Genomic DNA, 27,866 nt, shown 5'->3' with positions numbered 1-27,866 from the left:
GAATATCTCTAAAAGGATACAACACTAGAACCTCATATAATGGATGGTCTCTAAGGAGAGGAATTGGGGGACTGCCCAAGGGGTGGGAGAGAGACTTTACTAAATACCTTTTGAATGTTTTTCCAAGTGTATGTCTACTTTCTCAAAGAATGAACAGACATCAAGTCACTGTGTTTCATGCAGTTTAAACAGACACATTAAATGATGTGTGATGTTTGACCCATGGTTCTCAACCTGAAGGGATCACTGTCTGGGTTTCTATTTTGGATTCAAAACCATACAACATTCTAGCTAAGTTCATATTTAAATTATTCCTTTCTTTTGAAACTCTTGGGAGATTGGGTTGGGTAAACCATATAGTTGTCTAAACAGTTAAGAAAGACATAGGAAATAGTGTTGCCATAATCATTTTCTTCCTGGACAAAGAAATGGTGTTCTGTGTCAGACTTAACAAGAGTGCTTGTTTGCTTCAAGAGCTGCATGGATCATCAGAAAGTCTATGTAACACAGTAGGAACGTCTGCATCAAAACTGCTGATATAAAGAAGATTGTATTATAAAACATCTTTCCTTGTCACCTTGTCTGGCACAACACTGCCTAGCTCTCAGTCCTCCCACTCACAGGGATGACAAATGAACTCACTTGGCCACCATCCCCACCTGTCTCTGTGTCTTGATATTCTTCAGCTCTCACCCAGCTCCATCTCATGCCTGGTCCATTCCCTTTAATACGTGATTGCAGCATCACTTGCCTCTCCTCACAACACTTATCTTGGTTTTAACAGTGCACCTACAACCTGACTGCATTCTCCATGCAGGGTGAGGACTTTCATATTATGCTGGCTCAGTTTTATCCCCAATGCTTGACGCATACCAGGCACTCAGCAAATAGTCCCAAACTGAAGAGAAAATATGAATACTTCAAATAGAATATCAATTAACAAATACTTATTGAACATACCCTATGCTAAGGATATACACTATGCACATATTATACGTGTGCATAGTATAAGGATATACTTATTGAACATACCCTATGCTAGGGATATACACTATGCACATATTATACGTGTGTGCATACGCGAGTGTGTGTATGCTTAAGATATCTGATTATGGTATAGGAATAAGTGATGGGTATGTGAAAGAATGAATGGACTTAAAAAAGAGGCCTAGAAATATGTTTAAAAAATAGATGTCTATATTCTGCAACATTTTTGACTAACATTAATAGGCTATGGTTGAAAATATTTTCATTTATGTGGACAAACAATAAATAGCTCAATGAGTAGCTGATTACAGTTTGTTTATTTGGAGCATCCTGAAGCACTGTGCAATGGAACTTCAGCACATGCGCTGAGCAGATAACAGGGTTCTGCTCACCACAAGACTATCTCACCAGAAGAGTAAGAGCTAGGATACAAGCCACAAAGCTCAGAGTCAGTGATAGTCCCACAGCACAGCTGAAGGGACCACCAAGGAGATCCTGGGAGCCACTAAGCTTCTATCAGCCAGCAGGTATGGCTGGCCACTGACCCATCCTTGTAGAAGAGAGCATAAGAATCACACTGTATGTCAGAGAGTGAATTAGAAATAATATTTAGCTGTGTATGTTTTCTGCAGCTACTAATACTTCCTTCTATTGTTTCTGCTAGAAAGAGAAAAGGTAAAAGTAGTTTGGGTCTGAGTCTCTACTAGCCGGAAATCATTTTGTTGTGTTCAGATTCTTCCCTCTAAAACAACTGATAAGCTAAGAGTGTAACTATGGTCACCATCAGTAGGATCACTGTGCTGGTCACTGTGCTGTGACCATGTTAACATCTCTCCATTGTTATTTTAGTTTATCTGTTTTTTTTTTCTTAAGTTGTGTGTATGTCCAGGTAGAAAACTGGAGATGTTTAAAACAAAATAGAACCTTGGTTAATGGAACCTAACCACTTAGAAGACACAATATGCTGTTTTGTTGTTATATTTTCCTATTTAGTCAAACGACTGAACAGATAAACACACATACCCCCCACAATTTTGTTTAAAAATTTCCTAGGATATTGCTTAAGGTATACATATGACACAAACACTATAATTTCCTGAGAAGAATCACTGACATTTGGCACAGCAGTTAATTTTAAAAAGGCCTCAAGAGTTTTACTTGACCCTAAGCTAAATTTGACGAAGCTGAACAAGTTCATCAAAACTCAGGTTGAAGGAATGTCATGACCAAATCAAAAGCAGATACTAATACTGCTATTCCTGACTGTGGCCAGACACAGCAGGAATGGGTACAGTTAAGGGCATCACATCTTAAGAGATCACTGACGAAAACAAAAGAGAAAGGAGCCAGAATACAGAGGGAGGAAAAAAGGAGAATTGGATAGGATGTTCTGGGAGAAACCCCTAGGGAGTTGGAGAAGCAAAGCTGCAGGTGAGACTCAAGGATGGGAAGGGCTTTTCTACTGAAGAGGGGATGGACCCACTCTCTACGTCAGACTTGGAAGTAGTCGCTACAACAGATGTTGTTGTTTTACTTTCTGCTAAGCAGAAACTAGGGGAGAGCATGATTCTGTGTTCTCAGCTGAACTTGATCCTAGAGCTGCCTGGGACCTCTGGTGCAGGCCTGATGAGTAAGCCTGCCCAAAAGGAGACAGAGCTAATAGAGGGAGGGATGCAGGTTCTGATCACGTCATCTGAGACCTGGTTAAAGCTACACCTCTGGTCATTTGCTGGACTTCTCACTTGGACAATACAGTCCCCATTTTACTTAAGCTGCTCTGGGTAAGGTTTTTTGCCACTTCCACTGAAAGAGTCTCAAGTGACCTCCACTGCCTTTGGAGATAGCAAGTTCCATATCTCTAGAAATGGTCAAGCAAAGGCTAATAACCATCTGTTGAGCACTCGGGGGAAGGGAATCTAAAACTGGGGTGAAGCTAGGCCTACAGGACTGTATTAGTTTGCTAAGGCTGCTGTAACAAATACCACAGACTGGGTGGCTTCAACAACAGAAATTTATTTTCTCACAGATCTGGGAGCCAAAGTCCAAAATCAAGGTGTTGGCAATGTTGGTTTCTCCAGGGCTCCTCTCGTTGGCTTGCAGACAAGTCATCCTCTCCCTGTGTCATCTCCTATCTTCCCTTGTGCCTATCTGTGGCCCCAATCTCCTCTCACGACGACACTGCTCATAACAGATGAGGGCTGACCCTAATGACCTGATTTTAATTTCATGACCTCCTTAAAGACCCTAACTTTAAATATGGTCACACTCTGAGGTGCTGTGGGTTAGGACCTCAACGTATGAATCTTCAGGGGTCACAATTCAGCCCATTAAAATGCCCTTTGAGGTCACTTACAACTCCAACATCAAGCAAACTTGAGTAAAGAATGCCAGTATTTTTTTCCAGAGCCATTTCCTCCCTAGACCGGCAACACAGTGTGTGACACCGCTGGCAGCTTCCCCGGGCCTCGACAGTCAGAGTGAGGCTGTACCCTTAGAGGAGGACTCTTCGCAGTTTGTACAACCTAATCTGACCATATTTACTCATTTACTTTATTTCATGAATCGCTATTTGCTTTTCCAGTGGTTGAGGTCAAATGGAAACCTTTTACAAACAGTGCTAATTAATCTGGTTTTAAAATGGGCAGCATGGCAGGGCATATGCTGCACGCTGGCCAAGGTGGTGGCATCCAGGGCACATGCATAGTTGAGGGGGACTTTCTCAGGAGTGGTTATAACTGCTTTGGTTATACTACAGAGTTTTGAAAAGATTAAACAAGCATGTAAAGAAAAACTGCAAAACACTGTGCAAATATGTAAGCTACCATTAAATTAAATGCAAATATTTCAGCGATAACAGCCACATCTTTTACAAATTCTGCCTGAGCCAGTACATGCAGAAGTGTCTGAGATTTGAGGTCCTAACTTCCATTCAGGTCAATTGGCTTCAAGGAAATGAAATTCTCTATGTAGATCCCAGCAACTGCTATCATAAAACACATCCCCTATCACTGGCTAGATGGTCTGTTTGAATGGCTTTGTGCACATTTTTGACTTGTCAGCAAAAACCACTCAAAGTCTGAGTCCTGGGGGTAGGGGGCCAACAGGAAGAAGTGGGGTCTGCTAGGTGGTTTTTCTCACATACTAAAACCAGCCAAAGAAGAAAGTTAGATCATTAGAGTCAGAACTGAAAGGAGCCATAGACTCTAGCTCGCTCTTTTCACAGAGACAAGGAAGGAGAGGGCCACAGGGGTGCACCGGGGCCACTAAGGTGGTTGGCCAGTGGAAGGTCAAGGTCCCCATCCCCCTGCCAGACCGTGCTCTTTCAGTAGGTAATAGCAATGTGCTATTTTCCACACTCCAAGTTCCCTACGTGAAATCAAACCTAGACAAGTGCTTGAGGAAATACCTCTGGACTGGACCATAAGAAACGGACTAGCAGTGTTAGTGTAGCTAGACTTCTGAACTCAGCCGTGCGCTCGGATTAAGGAAGCTGGATGAATGTTTACGTTAGCATCAGAAGACGGTTGGCATTTTAAACTTTGACGAGTCATTGGGAAGACTGGGGTAAGAGGAAAGTAGAAAAGCAAATGTCACTCAACAGCTGTCCAATATCCTGGATCACAGGAGAAAAGCTTACCCAGAAGCGAAATTCTGTGTTATGAGAAGAAATGCGCTGAAAGATCATTTCTGCTGAGGTAGCCACAGAAACTGCAGGTATCGATGCTGAGGCAGGACGAGGGGTGAGTCAAGGTTTCCACCTCTTACCTGCAGCTGGACATGAGCTGCATCAAGCAGGCAGACTTTGAAACTAAATAATCAGAAGTGGATGTTTGCCTTGTGGGGGGTGGGGCACCATACACAGGATTGTGAAAGGAGAGGGGTGTGAACAGGCCACAGAGAGAATGGCAGGGACACGGCTGTCCAGAGTCTCCCTCTTGGGCTTAGGCCATGCCATCAGCCCTGCAGGTTCCTAGAGCAGCCAGGGAGTTCCCGGAGTGGGGCTCATATCACCATCGGGTTGAAAGGAGCCCCGATCTTTTCCATTCCTCAATTCCTGATGCGGCTCCACAGATCTCACAACGAAGAGTCTGAGCCAGGCCAGAGGCATCACTGTGCTTTAGGGTCATCTCCCTCTCTGTCATTCCTGAACATTCACTAGCACTCAGACTGAAGTCAATGCAGTTCCCACTCACAATGCTAAACACCGTCTCTGTCTGAAGTGAAATTTAAGTCATGGATTTTTCAAGTAAGGAAAAAAGTAGAGCAGGCCGGGCATGGTGGCTCACACCTGTAATCCTAGCACTTTGGGAGGCTGAGGTGGGTAGATCACCTGAGGTCAGGAGTTCGAGACCAGCCTGACCAACATGGTGAAACCCCATCTCTACTAAAAATATAAAAATTAGCTGGGCATGGTGATGCATGCCTGTAATCCCAGCTACAAGGGAGGCCGACACAGGAGAACTGCTTGAACCCGGGAGGCAGAGGTTGCAGTCAGACGAGATCATGCCGCTGCACTTCAGCCTGGGTGACAGAGTGAGACTCAGTCTCAAAAAAAACAAACAAACAAACAAACAAAAACAGCAGAGTAAATACAATTGCAATAAACTCCTTCCTACCTCAAACCTGTCAACTTGAACTTTTATGGCTAGAAATTTTGCTCTATTCTGTTTTTAAATGAGGAACTGTAACCGATATAGTTTTTTCCAACCACTCGTGTTCTTTCTTTTGTGACATGAGTCACAAAAAAAAAAAGGAAGAAAGGGCATCAGTTCCAGCAATCTCTGAGACCTCCGCACGATGCCGCTGCACCGTGCCCACCCTCCATACTAACAATTCTATAATGTTCTCCAATTTTTAAGCATTTTTTTCCACTTCATATCTCATGTATTTCTGCCAATAATCTTCTGAAACAGGAAAGATAAGCGTTGTTATTAATCCTCTTTTACAGCTGATGAAACCAAGGCCCTGAAAGGTTCACCAAGTTGCCAGGGTCGTGCAGATCAACAAACTGCAGAAGCAAGACTCAACCAGGTCTTCTGCTGTCAAATCCTGTGCCCTTCCCATGGCCAGCAGAGCCTCCCCCAGCCGGATCAGAAACCTTTCAGGGAAATTTAGAAGGTGCTTTCTTTCATACACACAAAAAGTAATGATCACTTAACCTTAAAATCTTGTTTCACAAAGATGTTGTAATATTATACCTATATTTGAAACATGTTAGATTTCTAATAAAATTTAATTAATAGAGCTATGAATAACTTAATAGTAATAGTAATGAAAGTCATAGTAATTAATAGTAACTTAATAAATAGTAATAAAATAGCAATAAAATAGCAATGATACTAGTCTCTATTTTGATGATACCAATATTAGTGTCTAATATATACAAAAGGGCATGGGGTTATAAACTAGACAATCTGGGCTAAAGTCTCCAACTCCACCACTCAGAAGGGACTTTGGGCAAAAAGCAAATCTGTTCCTTTCCAGGTTTGCATGGTGGATCTGCTTACCAACACACATGCTACCAGGAACGCATATACATACAGAAAAATACAAGTCTGCCATTGCCAGACTCACTCCTACCATCATCCCACTATGTTAGGCCATAGGTCCCTATTCTAGTGTCTTCTGACTCTTAGAATCTTCAGGGATCCCATCCCTCTATACCTGCCTCAGGCTCTCCTTGCTCTATTTAGACACATGTATTAATTTGCTCGGGCTGCCATGACAATATGCCATAAACTGGTGGGTTAAGCAATAGACATTTATTTCTTATAGTTTTGGAGCTGGAAATCTGAGAATAGGATACCAGCATGTCTGGGTTCTGGTGAGGGGTCTCTCTCTTCCTGGCTTGTAGATGACCACATTCTTACAGCGTCCTCATATGGTAGAGTGAGGGCAGCAGAGGGGAAGGGGGAAGGGTAAAGAAAGAGAAAAAGAGTCACACAAAGCAAGCTCTCTAGCATGTATTCTTATAAGGGCACTAACCCCATTATGAGGGCCCCACTCTCATGACCTCTAAACTTCATTACCTCCCAAAGATCCCATCTCTAAACAGCATCACACTGGGTGGTCAGGACTTGAATATATAAAGGAGGTGGGGGACACCATTCAGTCCATAGAAAAATGCTTCTCATCTCTATCTTTAATACCTTCACTCTCTAACACAATTGGAAACCTCCCCAGGGGCTCCATGAACCGTGGCTGCAGGCTCTCAGGTACTCTATCCCAGGACCACAAGGAGTTAGTTTGATATTTCCACCAATGGAGGGTATCAGGCTCTCATTAAGCCATTGTAAAATGGATGTAATAAAACAACTGTTTTCTAAGATTATTGTAACAATAAAAATATTTGTTAAAACTATAAATTGTGAGGCCTACAATAATTTTACTGGTGGTCTGGAAACTAAAACAAGGACTGATTTAGTCTAATTAGGAAATTGAACATAAACATTTTCCCTATAAAAGATACAACAGTCTTCTCTGTGAAATATATTCCAGTTACCAGTAGAATTTCTGAGGTAAGGCAATATAGAACAATGCCACTTTCTGACATGTATGATAATAATTGATTTGTTTGCTGGTCAACTCTTGTTTTCTTTCTCAGTTTACATTGCACTTACCAGATAAGCCCAAGGCACAGACAGTGACACCTAAGTCATTAGGATATTTGGGGCAACATACTCTCTTCCGTTCTGTGCTTCTCCAGTCCCACAGAAATGCCCAAAGGGAAAATGGAGGGTCTAGGATAAAAGCCCTTGAGTTTTCAGTGAGTAACATTAAAAGAATATCAGTGATATCTTCATCCAACACTTCAGGTTCTGACATTAGGATGTAATTTTTATGCCCACGTTAGAAGCACTGAATTTGTCTCTTCCCAACAGTCCTGCTATATGGCACTGCTTCCAGAAGTAACACTGATAATGGCATGTTCCTTCTTTGACGAAGAGTTCCCAAAATGGATTGACCAGGTGAAAATAAGAAAGGGGAATAGAGAGGAGGAAGATGGAGCTGTTCTCTACATGCCAGTGTTTCTGAAAGACATCTCCAACTTCATCCTTTCTCTAAGATCTGGGCTTATCAATGCAACTTTCCAATGGGCATCTTCTCCATCTCATAGGAATTCCAGAAGTTCCAAACTCCAGGATCCTCTTCCCCTACCCAGAGCCCACACCTCTCTTCCTGGGTTCTTCTCCTTGGTGAATGGCACCAGTACTCATCTGGTAACTAATCCATAATATAACTCCTCTCCTTCATTCCAGCTATGCAAGGTCCTGCTCAGAAGAACTCTGGCTTTTATTCATTTTATATCCACTCCCAATGTCATAGGCACCTAACCTAACATTTCTGTAGCATCTGACATTTTCTTTTCTGTTTTACTGTCTTCCACCTCCAACAGAACATGAGCTCCATGACAGAGGGATATGTCTGTCATATTCAACACTGCAACCCTAGAACAGTCACTGATCATTTAATAAAGTCTTCTTTAAAGAAATATTGAATGAACACAATATTTAATTGTTAATTAATTCTTCCTAAATGATATGTGGTCATCATTAGAAACATTAGTTTTTGCCACTTATATTCAGTACAAGTTAGTTTAATCACATTGATCTCATCCTAACACTGCTAAAGAGAAGCTAACTCTGAAGGAATTAGAGTTTCACTCGGGGTAAAAGGAATAATTTGGGGACGTGGGGGCACTTTAGACGGATGGAGATCTCACCAGGAAGAGACCAGGAGGGTGGTTGAAACCATTGAAAAAGTGATACCAGGCATTAGTCATTCAAAGCAGAAATGAGGAAGACTAAGAGGTGAGACTGGGTTGCATAAAGGAACAAAATAGTTGCTAATCTAACCCTGTGCCTATGAAGCTATAAGGTAGCAGCTGAGAACATGACTTTGGGGTTTAAATCCTATGTTCATTATTTACTGGCTGTGTCATCATGGGAAACTTAATCACTCTACAATTCTCATCTCTAAAATGGACATAACAATGCCTAACTCACAAGACTGTTAAAAAGATTAAATAGGGCTTATAGGAGAAGCATTTAGCACGATGCTTTTGTAACTTTTATATGTAATAAGCAATCAAATGGTAGTATAATTACTATTTTTTAAACATTATCCCATAATTATAATTTTTGTTAAGATTAGAGTTTTGTTATTGTTGTTGTTGTTGTGTTGTTGTTGTTTTTGAGATGGAGTCTGGTTCTGTCTTTCATGCTGGAGTGCAGTGGCGCAATCTCGGCTCACTGCAACGTCCACTTCCCAGGTTCAAGCGATTGGAGATTTTTAAACTTATTTTTGTTTTCTACTTTTCTTCTAGATTATTTACCTATTCTGATATTTTTGAAGTTGCTGAAAAAAAAAAACAAAAAACTTTCATCTGGATTGGTAGAAATCACTAAATCAACAAAGATAGTACATGAATCATCAGCTGATGACTCAAAAAAACAGCACAGCTTGTAATTCCTCTAAAACTCAGAGAATGAAGAAAAATGGACCTTTGCAAACTAGGGTGAGATAAATAATAAGAAATCCCCTGCCCAAGCAATTGCCTTCAAAAAACATAAAAGCAGAAATCAGTTATATCACCTCCTGCTAAAACTCAGCTTCCCTTAGAAAAACATACCAATTCTTAGTATGATGCTCAAGCCTCCCAGGATTCTTGCCCAGTGCACTGGTGTCCTTTTATTACCCTCTCCCTGGCCATTCACATGTGTGATTTTCTCTGTCCCCAAGATCTTCACTGGGAGCTTCCATTCAGGACTCTGCTCAAATGCCACTTCCTCAGGGAAAGTCTCCCAGCCTAACCGAGTTGAAACAGTTGCTTCTCCTCAGTCACTCTAGGACCCTTCACTCTGTTTTACTTCTGCCCTAAATCACCCATCATTATCAGAAGTAAAATCATCCACTTAATGTTCATTGTCTACCCCAGTAGAATGTTAGTCCCACGAGGACTGACCTTTGTTTTTCTTATTACAGATTCCATATATCCCTAGATTATAGCACAGTGCCTGTCACCCAGTGTGTGCTTAATAAATACTTGTTGGAGGAATGCATTAGTAACAATACTACCTACTGTTCATAGTTGAGGACTTAGTATGTGCTTGCTAGCATTATCTCGTTTAATCTTAAGGACAATGCTATGAAGTTAGGTATAATTATTGCCCCGTTTTACAAATGAGGAACCTGAGGCTTAAAGCTAAAATTACTGACTTATCCAATGTTAGACAGGACTAAGTTTGGGATTTGAATCTAGATCAAATGCACACATGTATATATACACACACATACACTTCATACACTTTTTACAGGCAAATTGGCAAAAAGAAGGAAAAAAGAAAACAGGATAACTACTACACTACTCAACGATCCTACCAGGGCTTAGGATGATGACTGCAGTCAAGCCTAGACCAACTTGCTCTCTTGTCATTCTCCTCAATGGAATGAAATGCTTGGCCAATGGTTATAACCAACGACCACTGGCCAACACTGCATCACTGAAGATTCCTCACTGTACTCAGCAACCACAATGCACAGGAGATGGTCCAAAGACATAGTACACCTGGACAAATGTAACTGAAAGTTTATTCTTCTTTTCGATAATGTTAGAGCTTCAATCTATATGTTAACTTTTTAAAGGAAAGAAAAAATCAGTGGCTGGGCACAATGGCTCATTGCCTATAAACCCAGCACTTTCAGAGGCTGAGGTGGGCAGATCACTTGAACTTAGGAGTTTAAGACCAGCCTGGCCAACATGACAAAACCTCATCTCTACAAAAAATACAAAACTTAGCTGGGTATGGTGGCACACGCCTGTAGTCCACGCTACTTGGGAGGCTGGGGTAGGGGTATCATCTGAGCCCAAGGTGTCAAGGCTGCAGTGAGCTGAGATTGCGTCACTGCCCTCCTGCCTGGGAGACAGTGAGACTCTTGTCTCAAAAAAAAAAAAAAAAAAGGAAAAAGAAAAAGAAAAAGTTAGCAAGTTACTGTTTGTCTATAGACTACTATTTAAAGATGTTTTCAGCAGGAAAAAAGATAAGAATTGCTCAGTATTTCAGAAATAAGAATGGAATTGTTACTTCTTCAAGTTGGAAAGGCTTTGGAGAGGTATGCTATGAAGTAAGCTTCTGAGAAAATTTATTTTCTTATCCACTCTTCCAACGTATCCTTCAAAATTATATAATTGCAGTCTTCCAAATATTTCCATGTATATGTAGAAATATAATTAGCCAAATTAGTTAAGACTTTTGACTTGTACAATAAAAAGGCAGTAAACTGACACTCTATTACTCAAGATAATTAAACAGCTGGTACAAACACTCATACTTGCACTTACTGCCAGTAATAAACTTTATGAGCTTAGGGACATCACTTGGCTTTTTGGTATCTTGATTTCTTTTTCTATAAAGAAATGTTATAATTACTATTCAAATCAAAGTTGTTGGACACAGTTTGATATTAATTTTTTTTTTGAGACGAAGTCTTGCTCTGTCACCTAGGCGGGTGTGCAGTGGTGCCATCTCCGCTCACTGCAACCTCCATCTCCCGGGTTCAAGTGATTCTCCTGCCTCAGCCTCCCAAGTAGCTGGGACTACAAGTGCCCGCCACCATGCCCAGCTAATTTTTGTATTTTTAGTAGAGACGGGGTTTCACCATGTTGACCAGGCTGGTCTTGAACTCCTGACCTCAGGTGATCCACCTGCCTCAGCCTGCCAAAGTGCTGGGATTACAGGCATGAGCCACTATGCCTGGCTAATTCTCAACAACATACTATGCATTTGCACCTGATCTCATTTTAAAGAGAAGAAAATAAGACCTGAAGCCATGGTTGTTATACAAAGTAGACTTGTAATCATTTATGCCATTTAGGGAAAAATATAGACAGACAATATGCATATTAGGGACACAAAATCTCAATGTTTACCTGAGATATTTGGATAAATGTTTCTTTAAAACATATACAGCTATAACTATGCACACACATGCATATGCATATACACATACACACATTTGGCTCTTCTACAGGAGGATGATTATATTGATCCACTGTAAGGAGACATGGGCTTCAAACCATTTCCCAGTAGAAAATGCCAAAAACAGGTAGAGACTGTTTAGCACCAAGAATGGAAAATTATGAATATTTTGCCATTATTTCCTTAACGAAAAAAATATTACAGATAATGTAGAGGTCCCCTTTGTTCCCCATCCAAGTCCCTTTCTCTTTTTGTTCTGTCCAGAAAGCTAGGGCAACTGTGAATTTAGAGTGTATTAATCCTCTCTAAATTTAAATGTCTTTATATATATATAAATCCATAAAAATATGCTAAACTTTTAAAATTTATTGTTAACATTTGTATAAGTGTACTGAATTGTGTATTATTTTGAAACCTGCTTTTTTCCCCAGTCAACATCATAGTGTTGACAGCTTTCCATGTTGGCATATTGATCTAGTCTATTTCTTTTAACCCCTACATTAACATTTCACCTTATGACTATACCACATTGAATGTATCCATTCCTCAACTGATGGCCATTTAGACTGTTTCTCTTTTTCACTGTAAGAAAGCCACAAGTAAGCAACTAAGCATCCTTGTACACATCTTTCTGCATGTGTATGAGTTTCTCCAGGAGGTATTTACCTAAAAAATGTAATTTTTAGGCCATAGGGAGTATCTAGCTTGAGGCTGAGCATAGACAGCTAAATTGGTCTCCACGGTGGTTGTCTAGGTAATGGAATTCGCAGGAACCATCTTTACTCTTGTCTGCCACACACTTTGACCATCACCTCAGCCTGTTAGATGGTGGCAGTCTAAGGGCAGTCTGCAATCACAAAAGGTACAGTACATATGGTGTTTGTCCTGCTCTCTTTAACTCAGCAAGTACCTCAATCAACCCAGCCACTGAAGGTGGAAGAGAAAGAAAACCATGTGATGCCAGTAAAAGCCCTGGATCCATTTATACTGCCTTGCAACAATGGCCTTTTCTTCTTAACTATGAATAGCTCAATTATAAGTAATGCTGTTATTAATAAGTCAGCCTGGTAGCTATATTACATGGTAAGATATTTCTTTGCAAAGATGTTCTTTTCAAGGGACGATAAAAACCAAATGATTATCTTTCAATTCCTGATCATAAATTCTTCAATTTTTGAGACTCCATAGCTTACAATGTGATAATGAGAACCTATAGTTGAAATAGCTCCAAGGGGCTTTTCCTCCAAAAATGGGTATCAATGTCTTTGGAGGTAAAATGTGAAAAGAATAGGAAAATAGAAATCTACCCACATATAAATAATAGCTGCAATTATAATTTTCATATGCCAGCTATTATAAAGATAGTAGCTTATAATGCCTAAAACGTGGCACTAAGAAGTATATAAGCAATTTATTTTTTAATGTGGCTTCTTTATATCACTAGGTAGGTCATTTTTTCATATGTGCTATGACACAGACTATATGTATAAGACAGGGCCTATGTGTCCTCCATATATTAGCAGAGGACTTAGCAGTACAGGAATAATCCGTAAATGCTCATATTTTAACAAATCCAAAGCTCTCTAGTTGGCACAAAATGAAAAATGAAATCCACTGGTGGTGGACTCGCACTGACCTATCCTCACAGTCTCGCTCAATCGCTCATGTCTAACAGAACACTGCCAACTGTCCTTTTGGCTAAAAGCAAAACAAAACAAAACAAAATTGAAATCACTAACTTTGTGTTCTCTGATTAGAAAAGCTCTAATTAGCTCCATTCTCTAATACTCATGTGTTAAAATAATTCCATGTCAGACACCTTGAGTGGGCTAATATTTTTATATTTTGTGTGTCAAGACATCCTTTCAAGTTATTTTTTTATTGAGCCTATGAATCAGAGAGAGACTGCATATGTAGAGTTTTCTCTGAAACATTTAGGATTGTGCTAAACATGAACTCTCTGGATAAATGTTTGTGGTGATGGCTTGTGACCTGTCCCAGCAGCTGGCCCAGGCCTACCATATTTTCAGAGCAGTGCACTGGGAGAGATCCCCAGAATCCCTAAGTCCCTCACCCCTGAAATTTGGCCTGTTCTAAAACAGAATCAGTACAGTCTTAGATGGCTCTGAAGTTGGTTGACATTTAAGCCCAGCTTTAAAGCCAGGGTATAAATGCCAAGGAGACCAGAACCGAGTATTCATCTCTTGTATTCCCACCAGTATGTAGTTTTGGGTTGAGCAGACCCAGAACGAACATCCATAAATGTCTAGCTACTGTAGATTCCCTATCTCTGGCCAACTTGGCATTTCTAGTTCATAGTCCATGTTTCATTAGCTTCTTTATAAATGAATATGCCTTCCTAGTTCCTCCCTCTCCCTGATTCCCCAAATTTTAAAAACTTCATGACACTGCCAGATAATTTTTTTCCAACTCAGATCCCAGTGAGTTATTAGGCAGATTTCACTGCTAACACATAGCTCTCCCAGTTTAAACTACTTTTCAGTTGGGTTTTTCAAAAAGCTAGGGAGCTGTAGCAGTTGGAACTGTAGGATTTAGCAGAGTAAAGTGTCTGTGCCTTTCTGTCGGACAGAACACTCTGGCAGGCAGTCAAGAGATCTGGGGGAACTTCCCAAACTGTGCAGCCTTGGATACACCCTGCGTCCATCCACCTGGCTTTTATGTTGCTAAAACAGTATACTCTTATAATCTCAAACTCTTTCAGAGTTCGTAATAATTCTATGATTATTAAAACTCAGATAAAGTTCAGCAAGGCTTGATCTCATTTTGGTCTTAAGAAACTAAACCTCATCACAAGACGGGAGAATCCTGAAAATCATTTGATGGTGGCAAAATCATTCACTTTTGGAGAGTGCTATTGTTTGGGTAGGATTTTTTAAGCTTAATTCATAAAGACATTTTTTAAATATTAAAATTCATGCCCTTTGATTGATCAAGGAGGAGGCAGGATAATGTATTTTTTTTCCCTCATACCAGAGTTTAATACAGGCTATATTTCCTTTGGCAAATCACCTATCCCGATAAAAAACAAAACTGTTTTTAAATCTCAGCTCTGTAATCCTTACAGCTTAAAGATAAAGGAAAAAAAACGACCTTCTTTTTGTCCATTAGTCAATTACAGGAAGCATTATTCTTTCCATATTACCACGTTATGAATCTGATTTCAAAGTAAGTATTCTAATGAAAAGAGAAGCATTTAACTTTTTAAAAAATTCCAACTGACTCTGCAAATGAAATTTTTAAACCAAGGTACCAGGAGAGGAATAAGACCTTATGTTCTAAAGCCCCCATCATATGAAATAAATTATTCTGTCTTTTATGTATCCAAATGGTAGTTATATGCCATCCTTGGGAGAACGGAAGAAACGGTCACTCAAGTCATTCTGTATGTTTTGTGTTTCTGAGGAGCCCTCGCTGAGAAAGGCTGGCAGAGTCAGAAAAAAAAAAATTCGTGTTCTTTAAACAGGGTATAGTCGGGTTTTTTGTTTTTTGTTTTTTGTTTTTGTGATTGGGGCTTTTTAAAAAGAGAGGTACTCTGGAAAAGGAGACAGAACATATTTAAGTCCTACTTTTAGCATGTGAAGGAGCTAGATTCTACATTTTCTTAAATACTCTGATGAGTTAAATGGAACTAACACTCAAATGCCGCCAAATCCCCCCACCACTGATAGTTAACAATGACAGCATCTCCGACTGCTTCTTGCATCTTTGCTATCTGCCTGACTCCATTCTAAGTGCTTTGCATCAGTTCTCCTGTAATTCTCTTTAATATGAGATAAGTATCCCCAGATTTACAGATGAATAAAACCGAGACTCAGCTCACGCAGCAGGCCCAAGATTGTCCAGTTAAATCAGGAGCACAAGCAGGATGGAAGCCAGGCCAGTTCAACTCAAAGGGCCTCACTTAACACCAAGGCCTACTCTGAAGGGTGCAAGACTTCAGGCTTGTATCCTCAGGCGGGCTGTAAAATAAGGGGCCTGGACTACACTAGCTCTAAATTTGTTACCCAGTATCTAGAGTTAATTTACCAAGATACATAGTGCAAAAACAAGGAAAAAGATTAACGTCACTTTTTACTATGATTTTGTATAAAATAATTGGAATTTAAAATAGGGCACAAAACATTATCTTTATGAAACACTTGTTTTTGAATGAAATGGAGGATAGTTTTAGCACCCTAATACTCACTTTCAAAATTGTAACAATAAAGTTACACAAGATGATATAAATTCTAACCCCTGTAGAAATGTTGGACTGATTATCCAATTTCAGGAGTTACAGTGTGGCTTTATGTTTGTTTTCTTTTGTGCTTTGCCATGGTTTTTATATAATAAATGAAAAACACAAACAAAAAACACAAAACTGAGTTGTGGAGAACGATGACTTCAATAGAACCATAAAATCTCCCCTACACTAAAAAGAAAAGAACACACACACAGCCACTTTACATCTGCAATCCACTTTCCTCAGACCTTGTGAGTAAACTCCTATTCCACTGCTACAGAGCACTCATTTATTTCACATTTTAAAAACTGACACTGATATTACAATAGAACTGATGTTGTGGCTAAATTATATTCTACAATACCTATAAGTTGGCTGGCAGGCTTCCACATGGAATCTTGCTACCTCTGTGAAAAACTGGGCCATGACCAAGAATACTCATACACTGGGCTTAAAGCCACAGTCAATTACTTGTACTGCTCTGGCAGAGAAAACACAGGCCAAACAGGTCTCATTTCACCAGTGCTAAGAAAAGTTATTACCTTTTATTTCATTAACTAGTCAGATGACATCAAATCAACAGTTTTTTTAACACATATCCTACAAAATTGAAAGTATAAAAGTACTTCATTTGCTAGTACTGATTAACTTAATTAGACTACTCATTTTTTCTCCTTTTCTTTTTTGAAACAGGGTCTTGCTCTGTCACCCAGGCTGGAGTGCCGTGGTGTGATCACAGCTCACTGCAGCCTTGACTTCCTTTTGGGCTCAACAGATCCTCCCACCTCAGCCTCCCAAGTAGCTGGGACTACAGTTGTGTGCCACCATGCCCAGCTAATGTTATTTTTTGTAGAGGCAAGGTCGCACCATGTTGCCCAGGCTGATCTCGAACTCCTGGGCTCAAGACATCCTCCTGCCTCAGCCTCCCAAAGTGCTGGGATTATAGGTGTGAGCCACACCCAGACCAGACTAATCTTTAAGAAGACAACCTTTGTTTATAAGAACAAAAGATTCTATTATATAAAGGCTCTATCAGGAGTACACTTCCAATTTGATATAACTCCATTTCATTTGAAAATCTATGGTCATCACAAATTTGGGGAGAAAAATTTCAGTTTGACTAAGATATGTTTAAGGGGGAATGTTAGTTATTTTGAAAATCACAAACATCTTGACTTTGCAGGTTTAATCATCTGTACACTTCTGATATTATACTGTCAACTTGTATTTTTAACAGATTCAATGGATCTTGTAGTTATAAACAGCATAATATATCAGATTGACAGAAAAAAAGTAAAATAAGCTGAGCTCCTAATATATGCTGGTCATTGTTGAAGCAATTGCCATGTTTTATCTCATCTAGTCTTCATAAAAAACCCTAAGAAGCAGGTATAAATAATATCCCTATTTATAGATAAAAATACAGAGATGCAAAAAGTTCTGTAACTTGTCCAAGGCCATATAGTTCCAAGCTGCAGAGCCAGGCAATCTGACTCAGCCTCTGCTCCTAACAACCATGCAATCCTTAAAGTCCTGTTCCTCTTATTTTTTTTCTCCCTTGCTTATGTCTTAGGCCCACCTAGGAATACCCACAGAGGGTGCCTGGCTCAGGTGATGATATTGGGGGGTGCTCAGAAAGTCCATTGCCGCTAAAGCAATATATAGAAACAGGTTACAGTAATACCGTAATGACAGTTCCATATAACACAAAATATTCTCAAGCATAAGGATATTTACTTTAAGCAATAAAGCACAGACCAACATTTCAATAAATCAGAAACTTGAAATACTATCTTGGAGACAATTATAACTGATTTTCCTCAGCCCATTTCTCTTCTTAGACCACAAGATTTCCTTGTTGATCTTATCCACATTCCTGATTTTCACTGCTGCAAATCTGCATCCCCTGTCCTAACCTCTCCCATAAGCTTCAGACTTACAATAGTCAACTGCCTGCTAGACATCCCCATCTAGATGTTTTCAATTTCAAACCAAATAATCACACCCCCACCCCATTCTACATCTCCTTTCTGAATTTCCTATTAGATTTTTGGAATTACCATACCAAGCTGGAAATGTGGGGGTCTCTACCTCACTTCCACATCCAAATAATTCTGTCAATTTTACCTCCCAGATCTATCCCTTCCCTTAATTTCTGTTGCTACTGCTGCAGTTCAGGCCTGTACCGTCTCTTACTTGGACTATTTTAAGAACTTTCTCAGTGGGCTCCTGGCTTCAAAGTTACCCTCCATAGCAAGGTTCAAAGCAGGGAGGAACATATGAAAATCTCTGGCCCTCCCTGCTTTGAACCTTGCTATGGCTCCCTACTGCCTCCAGATGAAATTCAGGTTATTGATCCCAGCACCCATCTGGCCTCAATCTCTCCTGTTTTTTCCAACACACTTCCCTTTAGTATTCAGCCCCTGCATCTTACTAATCTAAGGTTCTTCAGGCCTAAATAACTGTTCAACTAAATTGAACAAATGTCTAGGATTTTGATTTTTAAGTAATATAGAGTAATACTTGGTCCTCTAGAGCATGTAGAATTCATAATTCCAAATTTACTATGAGAATTAAGTCATCTTTTAAAACATTTTTATTGTGGTAAAAACCATTTTTAAAGAAGAATTAATCCTCCCTTAAGGAATCAGAATGGGGAAAAAGTTATTTAAGGTCTACCATCTTTTTGCTCTTTAATCAATAATTGAGTTATTCTATTCTTATTCTGTTTCTTCACAGTACCAATTGCCATCAGGAGTCTTCGTAAGCAGTGAAGAGTGGTGTATGAGTCAGGATCTCATCAGAGGCAGGCACCAATCTGACTTAATTTAGGGACTTCGTTAGGTAGGTGACAGAAGAGCTGGGAAGCCAGACCACTGTGAGAACCACAGGCAGCCTCTCCACAGCCTTGGGCAGAAGAATAAAGAGAGGAGAGAATGTTGTTGGAGCGCAGGGCCACCCACATTGGGTGGGGCATAGGTGAGACGCAGCAGCTCACAGAGGTCTCTAGAGCTGAGGAGACAAGGCTGAGAGTCTGGGAAGCAGGACAGAGTACCCAAGTGGAGAAAGCTACAGAGAGAGAGGGCTGTAGAGATCTGTAGCTTCCCCTAGAGTCTTCAGCTGCGTACTGACCAGCACATGTACATAGGTAAACTACAAGAGGCCAGAGAGAGGACTAGAGGGAACCATCTCCAAATCTTACACAAACACGCTGCATGAGCTGGAAAGAGAGAAATAAATGCCCTGCTTTCCCCCACCGCCTCCTTTCCTGTAATCCTCCCCTTACCTATGCCTCTCATTAGCCTGGTGGTTCTCAACCTTGGCTGCACGAACTAGAATCAACTAGGAAGCTGTAAAAACGTTGAATGCCTCGGTACACCCCTAGAAAGACTGATGTAATTGGTCTGGGTGCAACCTGGGCATTAGGAGCTTTAAAAGCTCTGTTGGTGAGCTTTGAATACATTAGCTGAACCCAGGTAGAAGACACAAGAACAGACCCTGGAACACACAGCCTACAGAAATCAGCACCCTTTCATATGGGGCAAGGAGAGGATCTGAGAGTCTGTGGGCCTAAGATCAGCAAAGATGGCACAAAGAGATGGGTAGAAATAACATAATGAGAAGAAGAAGAAAAGAAAGTAGGCATGATCTTCCTTAAACCCTTCAGTGGCCAGCTCACACTGAACACCTGGCTGCAGAGTTTCTTCCCTCTTATAATACTTACTGCTATTCCTCCAGTGACCAGACTATCATGTGCTACCTCCCATGTGTCCTTGGCTGTGCTGAAGCCCAGCATCTTGCTATCTGTTCTGGTTCATCCTGCAGCGTCCCATCAGGAAACCCTGGTGTTCCTCCTCTTGCTAGCTGTATCAGGTTTTTTCTTCTTTCCCAAACTGACTGGCTAGTTCATTTGTATATTTAGCTAATATTAAGTAGTAATTGATGGCTAATAATAGGTAATGTAACCCCCTCGGATAATATTTGCATGGCAAAACAGACCTTGAGTGTAAGAATTTCAGGGCAAAGTCACAAATTGATTGAATAGATTTTTCTGTGTCCCTTAAAATGTAAATAAATTTAAATCAAATAACATAGGGGATGGCCTAACATTGGAAAGTAATGATTTACAAATTTACAAATGATTTACTGCAATGTATTTTGATTATAATCCTACTCATGGCTGCTAAAATGTTAAGCAATGTGAAGATACCTTAAGGTACATTTATATCCTGTTAATCATCTATAGCCTAAAAATATACTTGCTGTAAATTCCAAAGTCTTATGATTTTGAATCAAAAGAAATTTATTTTTAAAGGTGGAAATATTTAGCATTATTATCCTATTTGCCTGAGAAAGTTGCCTTCCAGAGAAGGACAAAATCCAAGGTCAAAATCAGAAATCAGATACTCTATGTGTGTGTGTTTAGACTGACAGGTCAGTCCCTGAAAAACTGGTTGTATATTGTGAAACTGTTAAAATACTGAGTTCAAAACTGGACATGCTATTTTTAAAAAACTATTTTATGGTATGAATCTTTCTTATTATTACTCTAGATGAAGAATTTGTGAATATCCACAAATATATGGTAGTGCCAACTCCTAAAAACAAACTTCCAATAGGACAACTACAAAGTACTGAAATAATATACATGCATGCATAAAGGCCATGGGCAGATCTACTTCTGTGATCCTACAAGCAACACATCAAGGCTCATAATTCAGAGATCACTTCTCTTCACCAACTACTTAATGAATGGTATTCTTCCAGTGGAAAGTTTAAATCCCCAAATCACAACCAATACCACCTGACTAAGCTCCCAAAATTATCACCAAAAGGAACAGATCCATTCTACCTAAGTATGTGGACATAGTCTCATTTTAGCTATCAGACTCTTTTAAAAGCACTTGAAATAATTAATACATTTTAATGGACAGAATTAAAATTCAAAAGAGGTAAATGACCACATACTGATGGAATTCTCGCAGACTCTTGGGAGCAATATGACCATAACAGCCATCTTCTTCCATCACATTATTAAACAAGAAATGGAAGATGCTTTTTGTCCATAAAAACCAGAAAATTAAGGTTAAGTGAACTGTAGCTTTTGAAATAATGAGTAACTAATACTACACAGGAAAGAAACACACAAGTCTAAGCTTACTAAAGGAGTAGTAAACCCACTAGGATTTTATCATGAAAATGCTGCATATGTCTCAGACAAAAGGCAAAGGTAGAAGAGAACCATCTTTTCTTAGCATGTGGAAAGAACCTAACAATTCCTTTGAAAATAGAACCTATACACATGTGACAAATCTGCACGTTGTGCACATGTACCCTAAAACTTAAAGTATAATAAAAAAACAAATAAAATGTGAAAAAAAAAAGAAAATAGAACCTAAACATACTCTGTACTGAGTCAGTGTTCAACTCATGCTACCGACTTATTAAATAATGATGTCTAAGAACTCCACTCATTGGTAAGACCTAACTGGGTACTTTTCTGCGAATGAATAACAGTGATTTTAAAGACATTATTAACTGCAGTGAGATTTGCTCATCTGCCCAAGCTGAAGGGAGGCATCTGATTCATCTCGGTCAATTCAAACAGCTCAGATAATCTAAACATGGTGCGGACAAAATTAAAGGGCATTCCGAGTCCTTAATATTATATGGGCTCTCTTTTGGAATGGTCTTACAAAATGTGCCTCAGGGGTTCTGTGAGTCCAGGAAATATCCACACAGTTCCTGACTTTGTTAGTGACAACAAAGGGATCGAATATCTGAGAAAGAGAAGGAACAGAACACCACCTCCCCAAGCAAAACCAAACCAACAAGAAAAAATACTCACAATTGTTTAAAGAAATGGTTGATTCTAGGTTGAAACTTTAAATTAGAAAATATTTTCTTCAGTTAATAGAAAGGAAATAAAGGATTGTCAAATCTTGTCATTGTCTATTTCTCCTCTTTAATTTCTTATAGAAGTAGCAGATTTAAATACACACAAACACATATGGTTGCTTTTAGTTATAGCAACTTCACATTTTAGGGACAGACATGTCGTACTTTTCTGTAAGGCAAGAATGCTTACATGGAGCTGGCTCCACATTTAGAGTCAACAGAGCAGAAAGATCTCTAAAGAGCAAGGTGCACATTAATGGTGAGAAGAAATAGTACACAACAAGAAACACTAGGCACTTATAGGGTGTTTTCTTTTTTTAGATAGAGTCTCACTCTGTTGCCCAGGCTGGTGTGCAGTGGTGCAATCTTGACTCACTGCAACCTCTGCCTCCTGGGTTCAAGTGATTCTTATGCCTCAGCCTCCCGAGTAGCTGGGACTACGGGTGCGTGCCACCATGCCCGGCTAACTTTTGTATTTTTAGTAGAGATGGGTTTTCACCGTGTTGGCCAGGCTGGTCTCGAACTCCTGACCTCAAGTGATCCACCTGCCTCGGCCTCCCAAAGTGCTGGGATTAACAGGTGTGAGCCACTGTGCCCAGCCTATAGATTTTTTTTTTGTAACTAAAAGAATTACATGGGAAATTTTGGATGGAAGAAAGGTTTTCAAATATGCTATGTCTTCATGGTGGACAGAAATGCAGGGAGTCACGTAATAACCCAAAAAAAAATACTTAAGAACCTCATCCATGTAATATCATGGAATTAGGGATTACGGTGGGTTACATCATAGTCTTATTAGATATAATGGACATCTTTAGATGCCATATATTCAGGCTCTATCTATGTCAGCAAGTGGCTGAGAATAAGGGCTTAAAAAAAGTCCACCTTATCTACTTAAGCTCTGCTTCATAAATGCCTAGGACAGGTGGACCCTCCATGGAATAATATGTTCACTAAGCTGGTGTTCCTATACCTGAAAACATGTACTGTGAGAGTCTCTTAGCACACAGCTAGGTAGCCTATAGGTCTTTTCCGTGGGGTGGGAGAGCAGAGGAAGCCACTCTTTGTTTATTTGAGATAATCCAACCAGGTTCATGACTTACTTTCCTTTGTTTCTATTTTAAGGAGGAAGAGAAACAGAAATTCCCATTTCCACTCCAACCTTATCCTCAACACAAATTATAATACCTTAAAAATTGTAGTAGAAGGAGCTATAAACCATAAAAAGATAAAGTTCAATTGCTGAGGGGCAGCAATCGTAAGCATGTTCTTACCTGATGTGGCCAATCAATTCAATAAGCTTGTGACTAAAAAAATATGCTGTCAGCTCAGACACATGACTCAGGACTGAACAGACCCCAAAGAGGGTTGTAGTTCCATTGAGGTCTTCCAAATGCCAGTAGAGAAAGGTGAACACGAAACCGTATCCAAAACCCATGAACCAAGCCACAAACAGCACTGAGCCATACTGCACGCTGCAGAGCAGCTTGATTAAGTCCCAAAAGTTGAAGGCCTGCGAGTGGCTTGTGGTGGTTGGTGTCTCCTCAGAGGACTCTGTGGAATTGTTCCTCTCCACCTGCGGGATCTCCACCTCTTTCCCTTTAGAATCATCGTTTTTGAAATGGTTGTAGCGGAACCGGAACTGAGTGGCAACGATCAAGGCCATGGTCATGAGAACGCCGAAGACGATGAAGACGATCTGGTAATTCCTGTACTCGGGGGGCTTACACCCCTTTCCATTGATGAGCACTTCGATGTGGGTGTAGTCGATCCCGATGCCCACAGACAGCATCGCCAGGCCCCAGCCCAGGGAGCCCCACATGCGCTGCAACCCATAGCGATCTCTGTGTTTTCCCAGATACTGGAGTGTGACTGTGTCTACGATTGTGACAGAAGAGGCACTGAAAAATTCTCCTATTATGACAACTACCAAGATCACCAAGAATATAGCTTCAACTTCTTGTTGATCATAAACAAGCATGACTTGGTCAGAAGGTAAAGATTTGGTGGTGGTAACAATAACAGTGGTTGTCTCCTTGGTTACACTTCCTGGAGAGACAGGGGTTGCTGTGCTTGAGTTCAACGTCAAGTCCATCATACGGTTAGTAATTTCATCTGTCTGGGGCTGCAGAGTGGGTTCGCTGTTCATGTTTGGAGCTGTTGGCAAAGTAACAGTGTCTGAGACATTGAGCCCTGTTTCCAAAAGCAGGTTTCTTTTCTCACCCATTTTTGGTGATATGGTGAGGAAAGAGGTAAAGGAAGAATTTGTTGGCAGGATAGTTAACTGGTGACTTGCATTGGTGGGGTGAGCTGTTGGGGGAATCTTTGGTACACATCTCAAGGTAGCAGGTTTGACAAATCCAATGCCCAGGTTGAATAAAACCCAACACAAAAGAGAAAAGAGGAGGACAATTTTGCCTTTTTTAAAGCGGTCTGCAACTACACCCCAAAAGGGGGCACTGCAGAATTCAATGAAGTAACGAATACCTACTAGTAGTCCACTCTGACTTGGAGACATTCCCAGCTGTTTGTAATACACAGGCAAAAGGGGATAGAGAGAGCCATAGGCAGAGTAAAAGAAAAAATAAAAGACCTTGGAAATTAGAAGATCGTTGTTTATCTTCACACAATGTTTCTCTATCCAGTCTATTTCCTCCTCAGGAATAGCAGATGTTTCTGTGGAGGAAGGTGTTTCATTCGAAGGTGGTTCTGGTTCCCTGGAAATACCATTAAAGGGATCTGCAAGCACATACTTTCTCTTCTGTTCCTCTTCATCATCCGTTAAGATAGCAACTTTATCATCTGCCATGGCTTACCACCACCATCAGCAAGTTTACAACCTTTGGAATTTGTATTGTTGATCTGTAAAGTAAAATTTAAAAGATGGCTTAGTAATGAAAATCATAACATGTAAACACAGAACTTCATCTTGCAGGAAATTAAGTAGTTACAAACTAAAATAATAATTGCAAGAGAGAATTCTCATCATTTATCACTTGCAGCCACACAATACCGGTAAGGAAAAATAGCTTTTAAAAAAATTGAATATTCTTTGTGGCCACTGACTGACTAATTACATCTTCCAATGGCAGGTTTACAGCTCAGATTCATTCCCAGTCTTTTTATTGATTCCCAGGGAAAATGTACAAATAATAGGGATTATGTCTAAACCAAATACAGAGAGTTGAAAATAAACACTGTTTATAGTTTCTTGATTTTACTGTTCAAACAAATCCACTACATTATGAAGTCTAGGATTCTTTAGAAAATAAAGGTAGCAAAACCATTCTGTTTCTAAGGAAAAATAGGTTGCACTTAACCACAGCCACAAATGTAATGAGAAAGAGGAAACCAATGGCACTGTTGCAACTATAGTGCTCACTGAAGCCATGACAAAGATACCCTGGTAATGAAGTGGTCTTCACATTGCATATATTAGGTACAGTTCTCCAGATGTGCTTTATAGATAGCAGTTTAAGAAAATGGCAAGAAAAAAGAGCAGATAATACTTATTTAGCACTCTGTACCAGATAACATTAAAAGATCTTTACATGCATTCATTCATATTAATCACAATAGCCCTATTATCTTGTCCATTTTACAGATGAGAATAATGAGGCATGGCAGGTTTAACTAATAAGAGGCAGTGCCAGGATTTGAACCCTGATATTATGGCTTCAGAACACATGCTCTCTATGATGGTAGTCCCCAACCATTCTGGCACCAGGGACTGGTTTCATGGAAGACAATTTTTCCTCAGACGGGGAGAGGGGGTTGGTTTTGGGATGAACTGCTCCACTTCAGATCATCAGGGTGATTCTTAGGTTCTCATAAGGAGCACACAACCTCCATCTCTCGCATGCACAGTTCACAATAGTGTTCATGCTCTTATGCAAATCTAACGCCTCTGCTGATCTGACAGGAGGCAGAGCTCATGTGATAATGCTTGCTGGCCTGCTCTTGCTGTGCGGCCCAATTCCTAACAGGCCACGGAGTGGTAGCGGTCCATGGCCCGGGGGTTGGGGAACCCTGCTCTAAGACACGCTAAACTGAAAAATAACACATTTTAGATAAGATGCCAGTAAACCTTTTTGAAAAACAGTGTTTTGGCCGGGCGCGGTGGCTCACACCTGTAATCCCAGCACTTTGGGAGGCTGAGGGGGGCGGATCACGAGTTCAGGAGATTGAGACCATCCTGGCCAACATGGTGAAACCTCGTTTCTACTAAAAGTACAAAAATTAGCTGGGCCTGGTGGCACGCCTGTAGTCCCAGCTACTTGGGAGGGTGAGGCAGGAGAATTGCTCAAACCCGGGAGGCGGACGTTGCAGTGAGCCAAGATTGTGCCACTGCACTCCAGCCTGGAGACAGAGCGAGACTCCATCTCAAAAAAAAAAAAAATGTTTCTCATATATGATATTAGCAATATACATTTATATAAATTTATAGGAACTGGGCCACCATCCCATCAGAATTTCCCTTTCATCTATTGAAGACTGAATGATTAAAGTGTCAAAAGGTCTTGTGTGCATCAAGAATTATGTTGTTCCAATAAACAGATTCTGATGGTAGGAGGTATATACATTAATTATGTGTTAATTCCTTTCACCTTCTTTTTTTTTTTTTTTCTTTTTTTGAGAGACAGGGTCTTACTCTGTCACCCAGGCTGGAGTGCAGTGGTGTAATTATGGCACTGCAGCCTCAACCTCCGGGTCTCAAGCAATCCTCCCACCTCAGCCTCCTGAGTAGCTAGGACTACAGACGTGTGCCACCATGCCCAGCTAATTTTTGTAGAGATGAGGTTTTTGCCATGTTGCCCAGGCTGTTCTCCAACTCCTGGGCTCAAGTGATCCTCTTGCCTCAGCCTCCCAAAGTGCTGGAATTACAGGCGTTAACCACTGCACCCAGCCTCCTTTCACTTTCTTTACTAGAGAAAAATATCAGTTTCACTTGCCACTCCTTGGAATAGATCTTGCTCTTTGTTTTCCCAAAATGAATAACATTCTGAAAAACCTTCTAAAATTATGCTTGTAAGCATTTTTTAATCTCTACAAAGCTCCTAGGTAGACAATGGAACACAACTTAAGGAGACCTATGTAAGGAGTCAATTTATCTGTTATCCCCAAAAGCCAGATGTCAATGGAGCTGTAAGCTTTGAAAATGTTCATGTCGGTTTTTTAGGTTAAAAAAAAATTTAACTGAAGTGAAATTCACATAACACAAAATTAACCATTTTGAAAGTGAACAATTCAGTGGTATTTACTATATTCACAATGCATATGGCCACCACCTCTATCTAGTTTCCAAATCAGGTTTTTCTTAATAGTGAAAGGAAAACATTTTTTTTCCTCCTAGAAAACGTGAAGGAAAAGCAAAATCCAATCTTTTGCTGCTTAGCTATAAATGACTTTCTTTAATGTTCTATACCTATTTTTCCTTCATCATTAGTGCCTTCACCTATCCAACTCAGCGGCTCCAATTCCATTTTATCATCTGAAAAGAACAAATAATTTGCCCTCAAATCTATTTTCTAAATTAATTCCTGAGCTCAAAATTGAAAGAAACATTTATTGTGTTTCAAATGTATAAAATTATGTGATACTTCTGGGTAAAGAGAGCAGATTAAACACATGTAGTTTAAATCCTTCCCTGAACCCACTAAAATGACAACAAACACACACACACAAACATACACACACTGTAAAAGTCGTAATTCAAGCTAGAAAGATTAAAGGGCACATAATAGCAATAAAATAAAATT

At 40.0% G+C, this 27,866-nt stretch overlaps 2 protein-coding genes across 4 annotated transcripts in view; one reads left to right on the top strand and one right to left on the bottom strand.

Annotated features, from left to right (window-relative positions):
* NEMP2 (nuclear envelope integral membrane protein 2) overlaps positions 1 to 7,348 on the top strand; it is an 80,171-nt gene extending 72,823 nt beyond the window's left edge. The window contains exon 9 of the mRNA XM_054476795.2: positions 5,936 to 7,348. Within this exon, the coding sequence (XP_054332770.1) occupies positions 5,936 to 5,939 (4 nt within the window). The 3' untranslated portion in view covers positions 5,940 to 7,348. The remainder of the gene's footprint in view (positions 1 to 5,935) is intronic.
* Positions 1 to 27,866, bottom strand: part of MFSD6 (major facilitator superfamily domain containing 6) — a 91,000-nt gene that overhangs the window by 40,158 nt on the left and 22,976 nt on the right. For all 3 annotated transcript variants that reach the window (XM_054476787.2, XM_054476785.2, XM_054476786.2), the window contains exon 2: positions 23,382 to 24,969. In XM_054476787.2, coding sequence (XP_054332762.1) covers positions 23,382 to 24,916 — 1,535 coding nt within the window. In that variant the 5' untranslated portion in view covers positions 24,917 to 24,969. The remainder of the gene's footprint in view (positions 1 to 23,381; positions 24,970 to 27,866) is intronic.

This window comes from Pongo pygmaeus, chromosome 11 (assembly GCF_028885625.2).
Source record: "Pongo pygmaeus isolate AG05252 chromosome 11, NHGRI_mPonPyg2-v2.0_pri, whole genome shotgun sequence".
NCBI lineage: Eukaryota > Metazoa > Chordata > Mammalia > Primates > Hominidae > Pongo > Pongo pygmaeus.
This window is presented reverse-complemented; position numbering and strand designations above follow the sequence as displayed.